We start from the raw sequence: 23,177 nt of genomic DNA, 5'->3' as shown, positions 1-23,177 counted from the left end.
ACTCATGCGCACCCAGAACACCGGAAAACCAGGGAGTTGAAGTCAAAGCAAATACAAGATTTCTACAGGGCGCACAAGAGAGGGAACAAAAGAGGTGGTAGAAGGAAGACACCCACCTCTAGTTTCTCACATAAAAAGCTCAGGAATCAAAACCGTGAATCAACGGTTAAAGTTCTAGTGTGTGAAAGGCAAATGGTACAGTTTAATACCCGGGGGGAGGGAGGTTCCTTTTTAAAATTAGCTTTGTCCTCTTCTCCCACCCAGATCTTTGTGCCTCCGTGCTACGGCTGAAGTTAGGCTGCAACACAAAACGCCGCTAGCTATCTCGCCAGGTCTCCCACCTTTCAAGCACTGGGGAGGGCAAACACACCTGACAGTTTAAGAGGGCCGTGCCGGGGGCGGGTAAGGACGCGCACGGGGCGCCGTCTCCTCCCCTAGGGTCGGGAGGGAGGTCAACGCCGGCGGAGGGAAGCGGAAGGTGGGAAGTGGGAAGAGGAGGACGCCGCCCCCTAGGGGAGCCGCGCCGCAGACTGGGGGCCGGGGCGGGAGGGGCGGGCGAGAGGAGGCGGCCGGTAGGGAGACCGCTCCGTCGGGCGGGGCCGTCGCACCAGCTGGCTCGGACCCCGGCGGGGCGGGCTGTAGACGGCGCGGCGGAGCCCAGACGCCGGCCCGCGGCCAAGGAGAAAGGTGGCGGCGGCGACGCGGACGGGACGAGGCGGCGGCTCGCCGCCGTGACCCTCTACTCCCCGGCCCAGGCCCGGGCGCGAGTACGAGGCGGCGGCGAAGGAAGGAGCGAGCATGGCTGAGACCGCGCCGCCGCCCAACGCCGGCGCGGAAAGTTGCAGCGAGGAACCGGCGAGGGGCGGGGAGCAGCTGCTGGAGGAGCCGAGCCGCGCTCCAGCCGGGGGCGCGGACCGAGAGGGCGAGGCGGGGCCGCCGCTGGCCTCTCCTGCCGGGCAGTCGGATCCCGGCTCACCAGTGGCCGCCCCCTTCTTCCTGCTCTACCCAGGCGATGGAGGCGCCGGCTTCGCAGCGCGCCCGCCGCCGCAGCAGCAACAGCGCTCCTGGAGGACCCCGCCGTCGCCGGGCTCCCCGCTGCCTTTCCTGCTACTGAGCTACCCGAGCGGCGGCGGCGGCGGCGGCGGCAAGCACCGTGAGTGGCGGCGGGAAGGGGGGACTCGGCCGGGAAGGGTGCAGGGGGGCTGCCGCGGTCCGGGCGCCGGACTGTTTACCTCGGAGTCTCCCCAGGCCGCTGGCTCCCGCCCGGCTCGGCTTCCCCTCCCCTCCTGGGCCGGACGCTCGTCCTCGCCAGCCTCCCACGTGCTCGCCGGGTCCCAGCCCCCGGTCCCAGGCTGGGTGCCTTTCCCGGAGGAGCCGAGGAGGGGGCGGCGCCCAGAGACCCGGCAGCCCCGTTGGCCCGCCTTCTGTGAGCTCCAGGCTCTGGGGCCGCGGAGTAGGTGTGGCTGCTGCGCCGCCGCCGCCCGGGCGGCCTCGGTTGTACCACTAAAATTTTTACGAGCGTTCACGCCACACCCGTAAATATCACAGATGCGTCCAAGGGATTGAGAAGAGAAATCAGGAACAGTACGCGAGTTGACATGAATGGAATGTGTGGTTTTGGAGGGGCCCCTCCCGAGATCGTATCGTTTGGCAGGCAGAGGCCTCCACCTTTTAATACCACCGCCTCGGGAGCCCCTTGAATGCAGCGGACCTCACTTTCTGCTTTATCAGTCAACAGCTGTTCATTGCTACTTGCCAGGAGCGGGGTCCTAGAGTAGGCAGTGTGTGTAAAAAGACTTGGAGGAGTGTTAAATCTGGTTTAACATGACAGGGTCTTACAGTATGAAAATGTGGCTGAGGATACAAGGCATGCTGTAAATGCCAAGTACTTTGTTGTATGAGTTCTGAAAAGGGGGAGAAACTTGCCTAAGGTGATGAGGGAATCTCTTTCCCAGAAATAGAGCCAGAGACTTCTTTTCTCACCAGAGCAAGCCTTTTAACTGCTCTACACAACCAAGAAATCCTGACTTTGTCTTTTCTACCCCTAATCCATCCCTTATGACATTAAGAGTCAAATGTTTTCTGTGTGCATATGCTGTGATTATCATAGTTAATCCTCACATCTGTGAGACAAATAGGATGCCACGTTTTCAGATCAAGCTGAGGATCAGTATTATTGAATGATTTGACCCAAGTAACAGCTTTAGAGTAGGACTGAAGTTGACCCAGATTCCTTGCCTACCAAGCCCGTGCTCCTTAAACAAACACCAAACCTCTGAAACTGGGGGCATGGTTCTCTTAGGTTAGGAGCCATTGGGTTCAGCTGGAGGTAATAGTCCAGTGTCACCGTTTCTGTTACTTACCTAGAAAGAGGGCCAACACTGACCACTGACAAAAAGTCTTAGTAAAACCATAGGTTGTGTGTTGGAGTAGTATGTGCTAATCTCAAGATGGGAGTGCCTAATCAAGGTAAAAATTAGTCCTTTAATCAGTAGGGGAAGTAAAGATAATATTCACAACATTACTTTCAATTTTCTAAGGAATCTGCTTTCTACTTTGTTCTTTAAGCATGGCCTCTATTTTCTCCTTAAAATTTTATTTCTGTGTAATCTGCTTATTAACCACATCACTGTAGAATGAAGACACTCCTATCAATTCTTTATAATTCTGTAAAGGTTGTGGTACAACCGTTAGTTATTTATTTATTTTAATGTTTATTTATTTTTGAGAGAGAGAGTGCGCAGGTGCGTCGTGGGAGGGGCAGAGAAGGAGAGGGAGACCCAGAATCCAAAGCAGGCTCCAGACTGTGAGCCGTCAGCACAGCGCCTAACGCGGGGCTTGAACTCACCAACTGCGAGATCATGACCTGAGCAGAAGTCGGAGTCTCAACCCACTGAGCCACCCAGGCACCCCACAAACTTTATGGACAGAGCAAATGCTCAACTGTGGAGGTGTCAGCTGTGGGGATTATCTGAATTTCAGTTAATTTCCTTGATGCTTCCTCCTATTAAGGATTAGCTTTTTTTTTTTTTTTAAGTATTGTTAGAAAATGAGGGCCTAAGCATGATCAAAATCAGGAATGAAGACTTGAAGCTTCATAAGTGTGATCTCTTAGTCTCTACCTTACAATACAGATGTATTGAGCAGTTCTTGTCCTGAGTTTTTATTTTTACCTTATTTTTTGTTTTTTTCTTTTCTTTTCTTTTCTTTTTTTTTTTTTTTTTGAGAGAGGGAGAGAATCTTAAGTAGGCTCCATGTCCAGGATGGAGCTGAACATAGTCTTAATCCTGTGACCACAAGATCATGACCTGAGCCTAAATCACGTGTCGGAGGATTAACTGAGCCACCCAGGCACCCCACCTTGTTATTTTTATATGTACTTCAGAACACATGCATACTTGGAAAAAGGAATACTCAATAAATTAAAAGATTTTTTTGTGGCTGCCCTGCAGAGTCAATGCAGTATTACTTTCTATCATGTACAGTATGCAAGCCTTGGTTTGCAAGCCTAATTCGTTCCAGAAACATGCTTGTAATCCAAAGCACTGTGTATCAAAGCGGATTTCCCTATAAGAAATAATGGAAACTAAGATGATTCATTCCACAACCCAAAAACATTCATACGAAAATGAATAAAATACTGTAATATAATACAAAATAACAAAGAAAATATACAATATAAAGAAGCATAAATTAACCTTCACTTACCTTTGAAAACCTTCATGGCTTGTGTGAGGGAGACGAGAGAGGAGGGTCATTGTGTAGGATGACTTTCACTATCGTTAACGGATGTTGAGTACAGTATAAATAAACTCTTGTCATACACAGTATTTAATGTGTCTGGCAAGAAGGCAGCAGAGGAAGGGGTCTCTGTCTGCATGTAGCCTGCATGTAGCCTGACCTAGAATGAAGCAAAGCATTCCTAAGCTTAGTCTTGTTTGGAAAAGCAAGGGACCGTCCAGAGGTGCTTTGAAGTGGCAAAAAACACACTAGTGCCAGTTGTGGGCACCTTCCAACATGCAAAAATTTCTGCCAAATACTGCGGCCTGAGACCGACATGGGACCATACCCCACAATCCTGTAGAGAGAGAGGGAGAGAGAGAGAACCATTGGCTCAGTTGTGATCATGTGACATTCAGCATCACGTACTACTTGTATTGCAAGACATCGCTTGTTAATCAAGTTAAAATTTATTAGAACGTTTTGCTCGTCTTGCGGAACACTCAGAACAAGTTACAGTCACAAGGTTTTACTGTACCTGGATATCAGAACTCTGCATCTCCTGGCTGTTCACTTGAGCAACCTGAGGAAACAGTTGTTGGTGTTTTTTTTTTTAATTGTTTTTTTTTTTTTAACATTTATTTATTTTTGAGACAGAGCATGAACAGGGGAGGGTCAGAGAGAGGGAGACACAGAATCTGAAACAGGTTCCAGGCTCTGAGCTGTCAGCACAGAGCCTGACGTGGGGCTCGAACTCACGGACCGTGAGATCATGACCTGAGCCGAAGTCGGCCGCTTAACCGACTGAGCCACCCAGGCGCCCCCTGAGGAAACAGTTTTAAAAAGATTTCTCATTTCAGTTACCAGGACAGTACTTAGATTCAACCTCAGTACCCAATGAGTATTTGCCTCCTCATCACCCAGTTTTTAACTCTTGTTAATGTCTTTGCCCAAAGTACTTAATACAATAATTTTGAGGTGTTGTATATTAAGGCAATGCCATCTTTTTTATTGTAGATACCTTGATTGTATTCAGATATTTTAAAAATTAACCTTTACATTTGAGTTCAGCTTTGTTTATTTTTTTTATTTATTTTTTTTAACGTTTGTTTATTTTTGAGACAGAGAGAGACAGAGCATGAATGGGGGAGGGTCACAGAGAGAGGGAGACACAGAATCCGAAACAGGCTCCAGGCTCTGAGCTGTCAGCACAGAGCCCAACGCGGGGCTCGAACCCACGGACTGTGAGATCATGATCTGAGCCGAAGTCGGACCCTTAACTGACCGAGCCACCCAGGCGCCCCGAGTTCAGCTTTGTTTAAATGACACTGATAAAGAATAGCAAAAATGTGTGTAGGGAAGGTAGCTTAAACTTTTCAGTGTTCATAATGTGTACTATGTCAGTGTAAAATCGTGCTAGATATAATATCCTTAATATATTCATCATGTTTAAATACAGCAGGAAGGAAGGCTTCTGATTTGCTCTGTTGGATTATGTTCCTTTCTGAGTCTTTGAGTCTGCTAATTAGCTAGTCTGCTAATTTTTTATGCTTCTAGCTTTTAAATGTCATAAAAATTCCTAACCATGCCTTTAAAAAAAAAAAATGTTTATTTTGAGAGAGGGAGAGTGAGCAGGGGAGGAGCAGAGAGGGAGAGAGGGAGAGAATCCGAAGCAGGCTCCACACTGTTAGCACAGAGCCTGATGTAGGGCTTGATCTCCTGAACCATGAGATCATGACCTGAGCTGGGATCAAGAGTCAGACACTTAACCAACTGAGCCACCCGGGCGCCCCCTTACTATGCCTTTTAAAAAATATTTGATCTATAAAAACTACAAGTAACACATAACATAAATCTATTGTCATTGTTTAAATATTTACAGTACAAGAGTACATTGAATACAAAGTGAACTTTCCTTTTGGGTAGGAGACCTACCACCTTTTCTGAGGATACCACTTTTGAGTTTGGTGAGTTTTCTTCCAGAACTTTAGCATGCATTCACAGACATGTATGTGTTCATATTTCATGAGGCTTTTTCCCCTTTGGTGTATGACCTTCCACACTAATTTCTCATAAATGATATGAGGAGCTACTTGCATGCCGTGGTACAATGCTTTTAATGCTTCCCTTTTCCATCCTAACTTTATTTTGTTTTTTTTGTTTTTTTTTTTTGTTTTTTTTTTTTTTTTAAATTTTTTTTTCAACGTTTATTTATTTTTGGGACAGAGAGAGACAGAGCATGAACGGGGGAGGGGCAGAGAGAGAGGGAGACACAGAATCAGAAACAGGCTCCAGGCTCTGAGCCGTCAGCCCAGAGCCCGACGCGGGGCTCGAACTCACGGACCGCGAGATCGTGACCTGGCTGAAGTCGGACGCTTAACCGACTGCGCCACCCAGGCGCCCCTCCATCCTAACTTTAAAAGGCTTCTCATGGATGAGTAAGAGATGGCTTCTTGGTGTTGGAGTGAAGAGGCACTCCTGCTGTCTGCATAGTTATCAGCTTCTGACAGTGATTCGTTTCTTCTTCCAACTCCCAGAGCCACAGCTAACATTTATGTTTAGGGCAATGACATGCAAATAAACCCACATCTCTGACTTTGTCTTTTCCATTTCTAACAATGTACCAAAAAAAAAAAAAAGTTGCACTCAACAAAGAAGCAACTTTCTTTCTGTACTTGTATGTGCTGTTGTGAGATGGTAGAAGGGCTAGGAGGGGAATAGAAGGAAGAAAAAAAGTGGGAAGGAATGGTAGCATTGCTATGTCCACCCACTGTAAAGTTGAGTATAGCTAATAGTGAATGCCTTGTTGAGCCCTGGAAAGTGCAGAGAATGAGGGTTTCTGGAAACATTCACAGATGTGCTTTCTCACAGATGCACTTTAAGAACCCATGTTGGGGAAGGAACTGTCTCATTTATGTATAAATGCAGTAATGAGTAAGGGAAAAAAATAGTTTTATGTTCGGTTTATACACATATATACAATATAAAGGTGTATATTATATATGTATGTGTGCATGTATATATATTATTTGTGTATATGTATATATTCTGATCTTAATTTATCTTCCATGGGCATTTCTATTATTGTGTCTCTTTTCTTTTTTCATTGTTTAATAGCACTCCAGAAAACATTATACCTGGTTAGCAGTTGAATACACATTAATTAGTTGACCTGATGTATTGCTTTTTTTTAATTTTGAAAAGACAAAAATACTCCATTCTATTTTGTAAATGTAGCGGCATCTGCTCAAAACTGATAGGTATTCGGGGAAGGATTGAACAATGAGAACCTAAAAGTATTTAAGGTTCATCTTTATACTAGTAGTTTTTAGAATAGCAGATGGAGTTGTGACTTTTTTAAAGACAGCTTTTTGGTATAATTGACGTAGAGTGGTTCCTCCATTTACAATGCTGTGATTCATAGGCTTTCAGCTCTTTTCCAACTGTGTTAAGCATACTTTACCTGTGTTAAGAATCACTTTCTGATCTATTAAATGTTATTTTGTCAAATGACAGATATAAACACCCATAGAAAAGGAAAAAAACCCATCAGAAATGTAGCATCTTCAGACTTAAAAAAATTTTTTTTAACATTTATTTATTTTTGAGAGAGAGGGACAGAATGCAAGTGGGTTAGGGACAGAGAGGGAGGGAGACACAGAATCCGAAGCAGGCTCTAGGCTTAGAGCTGTCAGCATAGAGCCCAATGAGGGGCTCAAACTCATGAGCTGTGAGATCATGGCCTGAGCTAAAGTTGGATGCTCAAGCGACTGAGCCACCCAGGTGCCCCCATCTTCAGACAGTTTAATTGTAAGTTAGTGACTACCAGAGAACTAGAGTTTAGAACTAAAGAGTATCTAAATACAGGTGGGTCTTTTCCACCCACAGCTGCAGTGACCTGGTGAGGTATGGGGAGCTGGTTCATGCCCCGAATTCCCCCAATTCCTGCATCCTTTGGCTACAAGAGCCTGTCTGCTGCTTCCTTTCTTGATACAGCTCTTATTATCACTGCTGCCTAACTTATCACAGTTTGTCTTCCCAACCAATTTCTCCCCTTCTGCTTCCTTTCATTTGTTTTACTTACACTTCTGGCCCGGCATTATCAAAAAGCTCACACTCTGATTGACAAAACAACAATTTCAGAATATTAGATGTAATCTTTGAGACTTTGTTTTGACTGCCCCCCTCTTGATAATCGTAGGTTAATTCTTTATACACAGAGTTTTCTTTTTTCTTATTTCTGGTCTTAGCTTCATTTTGGATACTAGAGGATCCTAAAAGGCTCTCCATTAGATGAAAGAAGCTTTACTGTAGTTCTGTAATCCAAACAGCTACAAAGAAAGAATGTGAGTAGTAAGATAATAGTAGTAGTAGTTAGTGGCTACCATTTTATGGAATATTTTTATGTGCCCTGCAAAGAGCTAAAAAGTTCACATTTATCAATACGTGCTGATTTTTATTAAAATTTGCAACAGATAGAAGAGCTGATACTTAAAAACTACTCTCTTAACAATGAAAACTGAATGGGGCACCTGGGTGGCTCAGTTGGTTAAGTGTCTGACTTTGGCTCAGGTCATGATCTCGCGGTTTGTGGGTTAAAGCCCCACATTGGGCTTTGTGCTAACAGCTCAGAGCCCGGAGCCTGTTTCAGGTTCTGTGTCTCCCTCTCTCTGCCCCTCCCCTGCTCGTGCTCTGTCTCTCCTTCTCTCTCAAAAATAAATAAACATAAAAAAAATGAAAACTGAAAAAAAATGAGTCCATGTAGAACTCATATAAGTAGATGTATACAACTTATGTTTTTTGTCAGAGTATTTGGTTCAGTATCTCTAAATGACTTATCTAAATTATTATAAAATACAAAAATTCTGATAGAGTAGCCTTAGATTTGCATTTGCAAATCTGGAGACACAGATTCTGTGGTTTTAGGATAGTTCTTAATTCAAATTTTGCACCTATCAATCACCTGGACATCTTGTTAGCACAGATTTCTGGCCCTATCCCCAGAGGTGTTTTGTTTGTTTATTTTTAGTGAGGCACAACTGACGTATAACACTACATTAATTTCAGGTATACAACATAATGATTCAATATTTGTTTATATTGCAGTTTTTTTAAGTGAAGGACAGAATGAATTCACATTCCTGCATAGTGTGGTGTCACAGCTCATGTTCTTAATCACTGTATGCTCCCTCACCAAAGCATTAAATCAGTTTAGGTAGAAAGCAGTAAGTTTGGTGAGAGAGAGAGCAGAGCAAAAGTGGCAAAGAAAGCAACTTTTGGAGCTAAAAGATTAGTATTGGCCTCAAAACATATTCACTTGACTTACTCTGTCTTGCATCTTTTTCCTTTTTGTTTAGCAGAAATCTGTGTTAAAGAGATGGAATCTTACAAAGAAGCTAAGAGAACATATTCTTCTAGTATAGGTTATAGGTAGTAAAAAGTCTGGGAGAATAACATAGCAGAATTAACTGGATGAAATAATGATATTTTCTTGTTGTCTAACATACTTGAAAATTCCTTAAATAATTAAGTGTTGCCTAAAAGACACGCTGCCTCTTTACCATTGTACAAAAGGTAATGGGTCCCCATCATAAATTAAAGAGTCCCTATTTATGTATGTAAGTAAGTAAGTAAGCTCTACATCCAGTGTGGGGCTCAAACTCACAACCCCAAGATCAAGAATCACAGGCTCTACCGACTGAGCCAGCCAGGCGCCCTAAAGAACCCCATTTTAGGGGTGCCTGGGTGGCTCAGTCGATTGGGCATCTGACTTCAGCTCAGGTGCTGATCTCGTGGTTCAGGAGTTCCAGCCCTGAGTCAGGCTCTGTGCTGACAGGTCAGCACCTGGAGCCTGCTTTGGATTCTGTGTCTCCCTCTCTCTCTCTACCCCTCCCCTGCTCACACCCTGTCTCTCTCTCAAAAATAAATATTAAAACAAAAAAAAAAATTTTTAATGAGTTTTGCAGGATATCTGAACTGTTGTTTTTCCACCCAAACCTTATTAACATGGAAACTTCTTCAGTGGCTCAAGTGTGAGCTGTAACATTTATTTTGGGAAGTCAGTAGTGTAAGATAGCATGACTTAAAATTATGAGAAAGGAAATGTTTTTAGAGTTACAGAGCGGTGGTACTTGAGAGAGTATCAGTATGATCCCGCCCACCTACTGTAACTACTTCCGAATAATGGGAAGGTTCATGGTCTTCCTAAAGCCCACCAGGCAAGGGCTGCTGACCAAGGTGGGTATCCCTGATTGCAGGGACCCTGTTAGTGACTGACTGGTTCTATACTTGTTCCGTACCAAGTAGACATGACAGGCAGCATGTGTCAGAGGGAGTGGCATGGATACTGAAAAGAAGTTTATAGGGGCAGAGGTGGGGAAATTTGAAACCTCATAAAACATAGGAAAAGAGCCTGTCAGACTGTGACAGCAAGAGGCATGTAGAAAGCAGAAATTGTTTGAGCATGTTGCCTTTTAGAATACGGTTCCTCTAATTTTAGAATCTGTTTAGGGACTCTACAGGCATAAACATCTGCTTCCTCTGCCTTTTTTATGAACTTAAGAAATCTGGTCACCTGATATGAATGCCTGGTAAAGTTCTGACCCATGTCTTCCTTCCTCAAGGCCTGAGAGATGCCCCAGCATCCCCTTTGCTCACATCTCCTTTTGACTTTCCTCTACCTCAGTCCTGTGAGCTTTCATCCTTACTGACTTACGCTTCATGTGATAGTAGCATTTTTCCCCCCAGAATCCTCAAGCACCTATAACGATGATAATGGCTAGTATTTACTGACTGCTTACTTTGTACAAAGTGCCATGCTAAGCATTTTACTTAACATTACTTCCGTGAAATCTGAAGTAGTTAATATTATTATCCCCATTCTGTCAGTGAAGAAACAGGCACAGAAACAAATACTATGCCAAAGTTATTCAGCCTCTAAAGGTGGATCTAGGATTCACTGTGGGCTTTCCGACTCTACATGCTCTCAGCCTCCTTTACTGCCTCCCATTACCGGAATCCCATCCTAAACTGAAGGCTCCTTTTCAGACAGCAGCAGTCCTTTAGTTCCTCATTCTGCTCAGTGAGGCCCTACTTCCTAAACGAATAAATAAATGTGAAATTCAATAGTTATGTATGTAAACAACACTGAATAGCCGTCTGTGCACCTGTAATTGCCTGTTTTTTGTCTACTACCTTGTTCTTATGTCCCTCGTGACTAACACATAGTAGGTGCCCATTGCATGTTAAATGAATGAATCTGTTAGGTACAAGTGACTAAAGCCTGCGTTAGAATGACTTATTTGTTGAGGCATGAATATAGGTTGGTTTTGAGGAACTTGGAAGTTTTCATGGTTAAGGTGAAACAGGAGGGTGAAAACATACCATTGCAAGAGTATAGAGTGCTTTGGAGTTACATATCTACACCAACAAGTATCTTTTGAGACTGATACTTGGTAGGTCCTGTTTTAAGCAGATGTACAATGGTGTGTAAAGCAGGCAAAGTTCTCATGGAGCCCATGAGCTTTGTGAAGCTAGCTTTTTAGTTTCATTTTATAGTTGAGTAAATCAGGACAGGAGCAGGATAAATTTCCAAAGATATCTACTAAGTTGCTGGTAGCTTTACATCTGTAAATCATTACCTACTGCCACTTAGCCATGAAATCAGTTTTAGTTACTAAGATAGGAATTAGCTCTAGCCTGATGCTGGTTAATTTTAATAAGTGAAAAGATTATGCATGGTAATACTCCTGGTGGTTTTTGTTCCTAACAAAATAATTAACTCAGGTATAATCATTTTTTAGTACTTATTATCATTCTTGGTTAATATCTACAAAGTAATACTGAGCCTTTCAAATGTATAAATCTACAATTGTAGAAATCTCACCATCAGAGGTAAATAATAGATTTTTGTCTGAGAGAAGGAAAGAAGTAAGACGGACGGAAGTGGGTGGAAGACTGGAGCATGTGAAAAAATCATGATCATTCAACTGAATAATCTTATACTTTAGCAGAAACATCTAGACTTTCCACCAATGTCATCATGATGGCATTTCATCAAAGAAACCCTTTTGTGCTGACAGCACCTAGTAAAATGTGGGGGTGGGGGTGGGAGAATTATTTTCTTAAATTGTAAAACTGTGATCCCAGAGGCTTTGGGAAGTAGAACTTGTGAGGTTTACAAACTGATTTAGTTGCACAAGTCAATAAGTTTTAAAAAGCACCAGTATGTGCCCAATAGAAACTAGGTAATAGGAGACAACTACCTATAAAAGAAATGTGAAATAGTTTCTTACCTTCAGACCTGTTGAGAATTGGTATACCTACAAGAAATCTATTTCTGGGGGCACCTTGGTGGATCATTCGGTTAAGTGTCTGACTCTTGATTTCGGCTCAGGTCATGATTTCACAGTGGTGACATCAAGCCCCAAGTGAGATTCCCTCTCTCCTTCTCCCTCTGCTGCTCCCCCACTTGTGCGCCTCTCTCTCTCTCTCTCTCTTTCTCTCTCTCTCTCTCTTTCTCTCTCTCAAAAAAAAAGAAATATATTTCTGAAAAGTATTTAAATAATATTATTTAAAACAAAAAAAAAATTAGAAATAACCCATACATGCTCACCAGCATGAAAATGGATCAGAAAATTTTTTACACATACAATGGAATATTACCTCATAATACAGCAGCCAAAAAGATAAATTATAGCACACTACAATGTGGATGAATCTTTAAAAATGCAATGTTGAGGGGCACCTGGGTGGCTCAGTAGGTTGAGTGTCCAACTTCAGCTCAGGTCATGATCTCACCTTTCATGAGTTCAAGCCCCATATCAGGCTTACTGCTGTCAGCGCAGAACCTGCTTCAGATCTTCTGTCTCCCTCTCTCTGCCCCTCCCCTGCTTGTGCTCTCTGAAAAAATAAATATTTAAAACATAAATAAAATGCAATGTTGAGCGAAAGGCTTTCATACAGCATGAAACGCTTTCTGTAAAGTTAAGATGAAGCTAAATATATTGTTTAGGCATCCATATATTCATAATAATACTTTTAAAGTAAGGTAATGATATACACAAAATTCAGAAGTAATTGCCTCAAAAGGGGAGGCAGGAATTCAGAAGAGAGAAGGAACACATAAATTTGTTGGTTCATTTCATCAGTTAGGCAATGATTTCATGGATATTGGTTGTATTTTTAAAGTATTAAAACTATATTTTGAAGTTTGCTATTTGAAGAAGTTCTGGAATAAGTCATTTGAGAAAATAATTTCCCCTTCATTAATCTTTTCACACTACTGACTGTATTAAGCGTTCTTAAATTTTTTTTTAATGTTTACTTATTTTTGAGAGAGAGAGAGAGAGAGAGAGGGAGGCACAGAATCCAAAGCAGGCTCCAGGCTCCGAGCTGTCAGCACAGAGCCCAATGCAGGGCTCAAAACCACAAACTGCGAGATCATGACCTGAGCCAAACTTGGACACTTAAAACCGACTGAGCCACCCAGGCGCCCCTCAAGTGTTCTTAATATGCCCAACTAAGTTAGTGGATGAGGCGGGAACTTGGTAAGATGCTTATTTCCTGCTCTTTCCTCAGAGTGGTAGTACAATAAGTAGTGTATCATCCTTTACTATGATCAGGAAGAATTTGGTTTACCCTTTGCCAGCACACAGCAGGAAAGATCTATGCTGGGATCCCAGTTTCTCAGAAAATGCCCACATATTAAAAACCTGAACTGAATGTATAAGAGAAAGTGGAATATGTGGTTTGTAAAGTGTGAAAGCTAATACAATTTTTTTCTTCCTCAAATCTTAAATTTGTTCAAATTCATGTTTGGGAAATTTTGTGGGGACATTGTGTTATTTTGTTTGTGCTTTTTGTTTTGTTTTTGTTTTTCCTAAGTAAAATTTAATCCTTGGATTGGAGTGCTGACTTTTCAGGGCATGAAAGAAAGCATGGACTTTGGTTTGAGGGCATTAAGACAAACCTTGGAATCCCAGATCAGCCACTTGTTAATTGTGTGATCTTGGGCCAGTTACTTGGCTCAACTTTGGTTTCCTTGTATGTAAAGAGGACATACCATATCTCCTTGGCCAGATTCTTGTGAGGATTTGATACAGTATTTATAAAGCACCTAGGGGCACCTAGGTGGCTCAGTCGGTTAAGCCTCTGACTTCAGCTCAGGTCATGATCTCACAGTTCCTGAGTTTGAGCCCCATGTCAGGCTCTGTGCTGACAGCTCAGATTCTGTCTCCCTCTCTCTCTAACCCTCCCCTGCTCATGCTCTCTCATTCTCTCTCTCTCAAAAATAAATAAACATTAAAAGAATTTTAAAGCACCTAACAGAAAATAGAGATTCAATAAATGATAGCTAGCTTAAGTAATTTTTCCCTATTGTATAACAGGGACATTGGGCACAACAAATCAGACTTTGTCTTATAATAGTAGCTGAGTATTCTTTAAAAGTGACTTCTGACTTTGACAGTGAATCTCATTTGCTTTGAATTAATTATAAGATGGAAAATTCAGGCTGTGTAAGCAACTAGAACATAGTATTATTCAGATCATCACCTTGGATGTGAATTTCACTTAGGCCTGTTAGTTCTGCTTCTAGGGCCACACACTATATCTCAACCCTCCTCACGACCATCTTACAAAGATGTGCCTTTATTCACAGGTAGGATCAAATGAGAAAAAAGTTCAAGGTTTGTCTCACTGATGACTTCATGTTACCTAAGCTAATATGTTTACCTAGTAAAGACCCAAATGTAAAAACAGTACTAAACAACGTTTAGAATTATTTGTTAGTCTTCTACAAACAGTGCTTGTTCTCATAGGAAATTCATTGCCTGTGAGCAGTGAGTAAGTGTCCACACTGAAGACTCAAAGGTGTTTACCTGCAAGCAGGTATGACTGAGATAGTGGAAAGACAGGTTTTCCTGCTCACCCACAGTTCTTATTTCTGAAATGACTCCTAATGCCTCCTTAAACTGAGAGATAACCAGTGCAGGAAGGTTTTTCTCTCCTTGGCAGAAGTGTTAGTTGCTTTGGGCTTCCCTCCTGATATCTTCTACCTGGAGAGAAGGACCTTTGGAAGGAATGTTGACCAGGTCTTCTCTGTTTATTGACCTAGATTTTCTTGTATGCTAGTGTCTTGTAATCAATCCAAATCTGTTTAAGGTTATTAAATGCATATTGGTTGCTAAAAAGATTGTCATGGTTTGTGATAGGCTCAATTCAGATATTCATGGAACCAGGAAATCTCAAAGCATCCAGATTTTTCTTTGTTTTCACTATTCTATATTTCAAGAATGTGTCAGTGACCTACAGTCTTGGTGTTGTACGTACAGAAGCCAGGGCTCTTTGGCATTGTGATTCCAGGAACTATTCAGTGTAAGTTTAAAGATTTTAATGACTGCTTACTAGGTTATAAAGTATTGCATGGTGAGACTATAAACTGTCCCCTTTAAGCTTTAATGTATAAGATGGAAATATGTATGTCTAGAAAGGAATCGACCTATAATTAAATGTGAATGTGTTAAACGAAGACTTGTGTTCAGTATTTGGGTACATAAATTCTGCTTCTTTGAAAGGGTGATTTTGTCTTACTGCATGCCCAGTGCCTGGATCACTGCCTGACATGTGGAATACTCTGACTGAATATTTACTGAATGAGAAAATTAGTGAATGAATAGCTTTGGGTCCAGATGTAGGATAATGTTGAAAGATTTTAAATAGAAATGAATAAACCTGGGGTATTTTGTTTTCCTTAGTAATTTGCTGATTTTCTTCCTAATTGTAAATAATCATATACGTATATGCATTTTTACGTTGTACCAGTTTGCTTTCCCTCTAACAGTATGAGAAATGCCTGTTTACCTACAGAACCTGATTCTTAGCATTTTTTCTTTGGGCTCAATCTCAAGTTAGGATGCAACATTTGTGAAATTTTAATATTATATTTGTATGTAATATACATATAAAATGTCATTATAATATTCAAGGAGAATTTTTTTCTTTTAGTTTTCAAAAATCAAGGTATCCTTCTGAATGAAATTCCTAAAATAGAATAAATCGTCTTGGCATATATTTCTTGAAGTTGTAGCTTCCACCTTAAAACCAGATCCTTAAATAGAAAAAATACTTGTTTTCAATTGTCCAAAACATTTTCAAAGAAAATCGTTATCATCCTTTATCTCATTATTTATTGCAGCTCAGAAAGGAAGCACCTAACTTTTTGCTATCAAGGTATAAATGCCTCATTGGATAATACAGACATGTATGTGGGTAGGTGAGTTGGTTGGTTGGTGAGTTGATAATATATGATAATATGCCCTTAGGATGTTCCAGGATGGGAGGCTTTTTAAAAATATAACATAGTTTTATCTTTTACTTAGAAACATAATACATACTTTATGCAGAAACTTGGTAGGGGCGCCTGGGTGGCCCAGTTGGTTAAGCGTCCGACTTCGGCTCAGGTCATGATCTCAAGGTTCATGAGCCCCATGACCGGCTCCGTGCTGAGAGCTCAGAGCCTGGAGCCTGCTTCAGATTCTGTGTCTCCTTCTCTCTGCCCCTCCCCCACTCACCTTCTGTCTCTATCAAAAATAAATATTAAAAACAATTAAGAAATTTGGTAAATACAACAACTTCAAAAGTGGGGGTGGGGCAGGGGATTGCCATTAATTGGAAGGGATTTTACTTTTTTAGCATCAAGGTTTTTTTCTTGCACTTCTATCCAGTCTAAAAAGTCCGGTTTTGTACCTTGGAGAAGGAGATTGTAAATGCCTGAGAGTATGATATTTAACTTGAAAATCTGCTTTGGCTTTTCTTAAAACACCACCTTTAGTAAAGAATTTTGATAGCTAGGTATATGAGGGTAAAAGATGGAAGTGAATTATGTGCTTACTAAATTAATCTAACTGCCTCTTTCATCATCTTTGCAATGAAGTACTACCCAGTGTTAATTGTCCTCCTGTTATCTAGCCCTTTTATCCCAAAGTGAGGGAATTGATGAGGATAGGTGCATTGTGTTATGTCTGATCACAGTTTGACTAGCACAGTCTGGAAGTGGGTTGTACAGGATGAGAGCAGCAGCTTAATTGCTCTCCCTGCATCAGCAGCATCTATAAAGCATCCTGGGAATTGCTCGCCCTACGTTCAGAGCAGCTGGTCACATGAGCCTGGATTTTCAGTTCAGTTCATTAGTCAGCCATTTTGGTCAACACCCTGCTTACTGCGCACAACCAATCCTATTAGAACTCAGCATCCCGGCTCATCTGAGCAGATCCTGGAAGTGATTTCTGCAGTTCAGGATATTTTTTAAGCTAAATTGAAAATATTGGTTTATTTTTTGGGATTTTTTGGGGGTATTTTTTTCCTGCACAAAGGAGGATTTTTCACTTATTCATTGAGACCAGTTTTTTAAAGCCAGCTAAGGTAGCATCGGCTGTGCAACGTTTAAAGCCTATAGCCCAGCTGAAAAAGGAGGGGGCAGGGAAGAGAAGATAAAGGAACAGAAGCTAGAGAAAACAGGCATCATTTTATTTTGCTATGTGGTAGGAACTGTCTATGAGAAAAGATAGTAGAGGATTGCTTGTCTTGAACAGTTGGTTCTTAAACCGTAAGGTATTTTTCCTTGTGTTTTGTTTTAATCTCCCCCACCCCTTTTCCTGAGAGCTTTGTTTCAGAGCTTTGGATTTGGGGTTTTGGGGTAAGGAGGTTTTATTTATTTTTGTTGGGGTGAGTGTGTGTGTGTTTGTGTGTGTGTGTGTTGTGGTCCCAGCTGAGTCATCATGTCTGCTCTGACGCCTCCAACTGATATGCCAACCCCCACCACTGACAAGATCACACAGGCTGCCATGGAGACCATCTACCTTTGCAAATTCCGAGTGTCTATGGATGGAGAATGGCTCTGCCTGCGAGAGCTGGATGACATCTCACTTACACCTGACCCAGAGCCTACCCATGAAGGTATGGTCAGAACCCGTCCACTAGTGTCTCACCAGCGTCCTCATTGTTACAGTAAGCTGGGAGGGTCAGGGAGAGGTAGGAAGAACCTGTACTCTGTACTCTAACCTATTAACAACCATGACAACCTTTTTTCCTTACCTACCACCCAGTTTACCTTCTCTACTTTACTGGGAAAAAATATTATTTCCCTGCCCCCTGAGGTATCCTTTCAAAAGATGCTGGTGCCTATTTAGAGCTCTTTGTCTTTAAGCCCCTAAAGAGAACATGTGAGGTCACTTATCACATTTGGCCCTAATTGATAATGAAAAAGCTATTAATATTGATTATATACTAAAATATTATAGAAATTACAATAATTCTTAATAGATTAAGTTAAGACAGCATGACTTTAGGATTGTACTTGACATAGTTGAAACACTTGAGGTGTTTTACCAAGGGATATCAGGGTATAACCTGTGAAATAGGCTATGATATCTAGAAAATAGTTGATCAAACATTATCTTTTTTTTAATAATATGGACCGTAGATAAGCAGTTTTCCTTTCAGTGCTTATTTAATGAATATGGATGCTTTAAAAAGCATACTGCCTCAAAAAGGTTAAACATGATTAATAAGGTAATCTCTACCCATAGAATCTATTGGCCATTGCTTTTTATAAGTTATTTGTGGTAACTGTGATGACCCATTTGAAATTTCCATTGTCAGTACCTTTGAGACCTTTGAGGTTGCTTGACTTGTGACTTTCTCCCAGAACCTTTTCTAAATTACCACAGGTTTTTAGCTTGTAGCCTTAATTCTCTTAAGTCAATGCCATAAGGAAGAGAGTTAATTTAAGTCATAGCTACAAATATTTTGTTTTTTATGTAATGACCTTTTAACTAGTGTTTATTCTCCAGCTTTGAAATAATGCAGAAATGCTCACAAATGAGAAATTCTTTATCAACATCTGCCTGGTATTTAGGCATATCTGCTGAATGGAGGGCATAAGGTGAATTGCACATAGCAGATTGATTGGGTTAGGAAAAGTGATTCCTTGCCCTTGACCTTGTGTTGCAATCTTAGCGTGACTCAGATCTCACCCTTTATGTCTGAAAAGGATTTTATTTCCCCCGTTAGGCTTAGCCTTGAGAAAGTTTTAGAGAGAATGAATACCACAGAACACAAAGCAGTCATTTTGGGTGTGTCTTTAAGGGCAATATTTAAGTAGTTTTTAAGGCCCGCTGCGTCTTTTAACAATTGGTTTGTCAGTTGGACAGCTTCCTTGGCTCTAAGTCTCAGAAATGTGCACAGGGGTTGGCAGACATCAGCTGGAAATCCATAGAATGCCAGTACTGTTTAAAACAACCCCCAAAGGTTTAGGAATCTTTAGGGAAGAAAAATACGTTTTTAGAAGGCTACCAAGAAATCTTTTAGTGAATGCCTCAATTTGTGGATGCTCTCATCCATCTTGAAAGTAATATAATATGAAATATTCCTTTAATTATAAAATCCAGTATATTAGTGTTTCATAAATAATTTTTAACATTTTTAGTACTTTGAATTTATATTTGTTTTTTGAACAGGATTCCTATGAGCGAGCAAAAATGAGCTCATGGTTCACGTAAGCATTTATAGTGGTTCTGTATGAATCCTTCATGGAGAAATCTGTGATGGAAATCTGTACGAGGGCTGCAGCTTAAGCTCTAAGTGGCACATTCTTTGATTAAGGAAAAGAGACAAATAGGAACTTCCCAATACCTTAAAATCAGCTATAGAGGATGTGAAGGAAAATAGGGAAATACTGTCCTTGAATTTTGGAATTTTGCCTTAAAGTGGGCGAGAGAAACAATAATTTCAAGTGATTAGAAATGGATATAATAAAAGAAAGTCCAGACATCTGTGGGTTTGGGGACCTGGGAAACAAGGTGGTGCTTTTCAGAGCTTTTATTTCCTTGCTCCACTGGCTAACTCAGGATGTCTGAACAGTCATTTGGACTCAAGAAGTGTCTGCTTTAATATTAATACCAGTGATAAGTATTAGGTATAATTTAGCTATCAGCATGTAAGCAGTTATCGCCAGGCCAGTGATACTGTGAATCTCTCACCTTGTTGACAAAATGGAGCACCTGGTACCTGGACACACAGGAGGATTCACATTATACTTCCCAGCTGATTCTTGGAGGGAAAGCCTTCCAACCACACAAATCCTGCAATGAGGCACCCTGACTCCCACAAGAGAAAATGGACAAAAAGCATCATATACCCTCTTAAGACAAGAATAAAGATTGGGCATGGCCTCAGTTAGAAGATTTGTAGTTTCCAACTTTTGTTTTCTGAAAACAGCTCATGCCTCTCACTGTGCAGCCCACAGTGCAGGCCTGGACCTAGAGTTTCCGCCTAGCTTAGCCCTAAAATACATGGGAATAGAAACATTCATGTCATCATGTCAGTGCTTGTTGGTAGTCAAGGAAGTGATCTCTCTCTCAGTACCCTTTTTTTAAAACCAGGAGGATATCTATAAATCTGTGTGAGTAGATTTCCCCTAAGACAAGAGCCCAAGACCGATTCCACAGAAGAGGAGAGGGTTCAGGAAAGGCTTCATTTAATGAGTGAGACTGGCCTGGACATTGTACATAATTAGGTGATCATCAGGCAGATGCAGGGTGAAGAGGGGGGACATTTCCAGCAGTACATGGTGAGCTGGTCGAGCTGGAGAATAGCAAGTAGTTATGGGTGGTAATTATCTGATTGTAGGTGAGAAAAATTGAGATAATTAATGTAAACCCTATAAATGTTACTTATGTGTGTAATAGTTATTCATGGAGCCTTAGGTTGCACTGCAGCATGTTTTTGAATACATTACCATTTTAATGTATATTTTTGTTTTTATGTCTAATTTTTTGGAGCACTCTGAACTAGTTGTTTACTAGACAGACTAAAGTAGACCATTAGTAGCTTAAATTCATGTTTTAGCATTATCCTTTCTTGGAGCTCTATAAAACAAAGTAATTGATTAAAAATACAACTTAGTTATCAAGCAATACTTGTTTTCCTATTAACCTTTTAAAGAATGGGAATCTGATGTTGAGAGATGATGTCCACAGATGATCAATTTAATACAGTAAAATGTACCATCTGGTTACAAAGACAGGTATAAGCTTTGAAATTACTTTTTTGACTTAGGAAACTTCCTTTTCAGATACAGATAATAAGAGACAGACTATGGAGGCAGTGACATATTGGACAGACACGATAGTTTTCGGGTATTGTAGAGAACTATATGTGATGGCAGACCTAATACATGCTATTATTGCATAACTCTGCAGTTGCCCTGGTGGTGTCATTTTGCTTCAGTGTTCATTAGAATAGCTGGCATTTTACTGTAATGTATAAAGAGGTAGTTTATATGAAACATCTCTCCTTGACATACAAGGACGTGTTCTGGTCTGCCTGTTGGTCAGAAATATTTATTAGGCATTCCTTGATGCAAAGTCCAGTTCTAGGGACTAAGAAATAAATAGACACCCCTTCACATTTCCCGAAGGACAGTCTGGGTGTAGATTATGGGTGCAGATTTGTGATCAGGTTTTTCCATTTGATAGGAACTACTCTACTGATCAGATACAATAGGGAATATTCTACTGATAAGATATAATAAGCAAGGAAAAATCCCCTAAAGATGTAATGGAAAAGTGTTTATTATTCAGTGACTGTGGGAAGTGTCTCATGCTGAGATCACTCCATTGACATTTACTAATGTACTTTTACTCATCAATATCACTGTACCCTAGTATAACCCCATCCTGCTTGGGGTGAAATATGTATGTTTTAATGAAAAAGGTGCCTGTCCCAATGGGCGTTTTGGCGGGGGAAGCCAAAGGGCTATTTACCAAGAAACTTCAGAGCATGAATTCACTATAATGCAGAGCTTCTAAACCTGGGACCCGTGATCCTAATTATCATTCAAAAAATTTTATATCTGTACATTTTTTTCCTGTAGAAAAATCCTTAGTGTCCATTAGAACCCTCAAAGGAAAAACGAATAATGCTTTAAAAACTCAGCTTTTATCATACAGACCTTGGCCCTTCATTCAACATGCATTTAAGTATCCTACTTATGATTTATGCCCCACACTTATAATTTATGCCCTAGTACAGTGAAGTGAACAAGTATGGTCCTTTGGATTTTCTGGGCTTATTTGATAGGTTGGGAGGTGTAGGGTGGGGTACTTCAAGCAAGTAAAATGACAGTCATTGCAGTACAGTAGTACAGAGTGAAAAATCTTATTCCAGAGAAGATTTCCAATTGAAGTAATGTTTGAGCTAAGACCTAAAATATGTGCAGGAGTTATCTGGGCATAAACTGGAGGCAAGGGAGTCTTAAGGGGTGGGGATGGGGAGGAAGAACTACACAGACTCAAATGCCAGAACTGAAAGGTGGTTAGTATTTATTTTCCGCCCCTTTCCAAATTTCCTCTCCAGTAAGTTTTCACATGCTTTACTGGGAACAAAATGTTAGGAGTAGTGATGAAAGTAGTAGGGTTTTTTTTTCCTTCTGGTTGTGCATAATGTTAATTTTTTAACATTAAAATTAAGTGTTTTAACAGTAAGTTCATTATGTATGTGCATTTACTCCTATACTTTAATAAAATAAGCATATATTATATGTGAATTTTAATAGCTCTCCTGAATAAGACTTAATAGTCATTTCTCCCAATTAATAGAAGAACAAAACTATTAATCTTAAAAAAAAAATTGTTAAGCTTTATTTATTTTTGAGAGAGAGAGAGAGAGAGACAGAACATGAGCAGGGGAGGAACAGAGAGCGAGGGAGACACAGAATTCAAAGCAGACTCCAGGCTCTGAGCTGTCAGCACAGAGCCCAATGTGGGGCTCGAACCCACGAACTACGAGATCATGACCTGAGCCAAAGTCGGACACTGACTGAGCCACCCAGGCATCCCAAAACTATTACTCTTAATGTTGAATCCCAGTAACCTGCAGATTTGTGATCAGACTTTCTATTTTCACTTATTTATATGTGAACATTCATTTATCTTTTTGATGATGAACATGTATTTACTAAGAAAATTGTAAGCATGCAATACTCAAAGGTTCTTATGTGAAATGACTTTAACTGAAGTTGACAAAAAAAATCAAGGCTCCAATTTTCATAAGTGAATATATGTCATTTGTATCAAAAGCACTTTACTAAACTATATATAAATGATCTTTCTGAATTTAACACAACACCTGTAGACACACAAGGCATCTGGCTATTATAGTTTTCTGTTATGATTAAACAAGCAAATGGTGCTACATGTGTTAGGGCGTAAAAGAAGGATATATGTGCTGTGTTCCACAGCAAAGTCTTAATTCTGTCTTTTATTTTCATTTGTACAACTACCAGGAGCTAATTGTGTCACATCTAGATTCCTACACCTACTTTCAGCTTTTCTCCAAACCCATTTCTCTTCCTGTACTGATTCATTCTTCATAAAATTGCCAAATGAGTCTTTATG

At 40.8% G+C, this 23,177-nt stretch overlaps 1 protein-coding gene across 8 annotated transcripts in view; it reads left to right on the top strand.

The window, feature by feature from the left end:
- Positions 1 to 539: 539 nt before the first annotated feature.
- RUFY3 (RUN and FYVE domain containing 3) overlaps positions 540 to 23,177 on the top strand; it is an 82,674-nt gene continuing 60,036 nt past the window's right edge. For 3 of the 8 annotated variants that reach the window (XM_043572522.1, XM_043572526.1, XM_043572527.1), the window contains exon 1: positions 554 to 1,153. In XM_043572522.1, coding sequence (XP_043428457.1) covers positions 799 to 1,153 — 355 coding nt within the window. In that variant the 5' untranslated portion in view covers positions 554 to 798. Of the gene's footprint in view, positions 1,154 to 16,794; positions 17,677 to 23,177 lie in introns of those variants that run through there. The other 5 variants (XM_043572523.1, XM_043572521.1, XM_043572525.1 and 2 more) reach the window with 5 other exon arrangements.

This window comes from Prionailurus bengalensis, chromosome B1 (assembly GCF_016509475.1).
Source record: "Prionailurus bengalensis isolate Pbe53 chromosome B1, Fcat_Pben_1.1_paternal_pri, whole genome shotgun sequence".
NCBI lineage: Eukaryota > Metazoa > Chordata > Mammalia > Carnivora > Felidae > Prionailurus > Prionailurus bengalensis.
The sequence above is the reverse complement of the archived record's forward strand: the minus strand, read 5'-3'. Positions and strand labels throughout refer to the sequence as shown.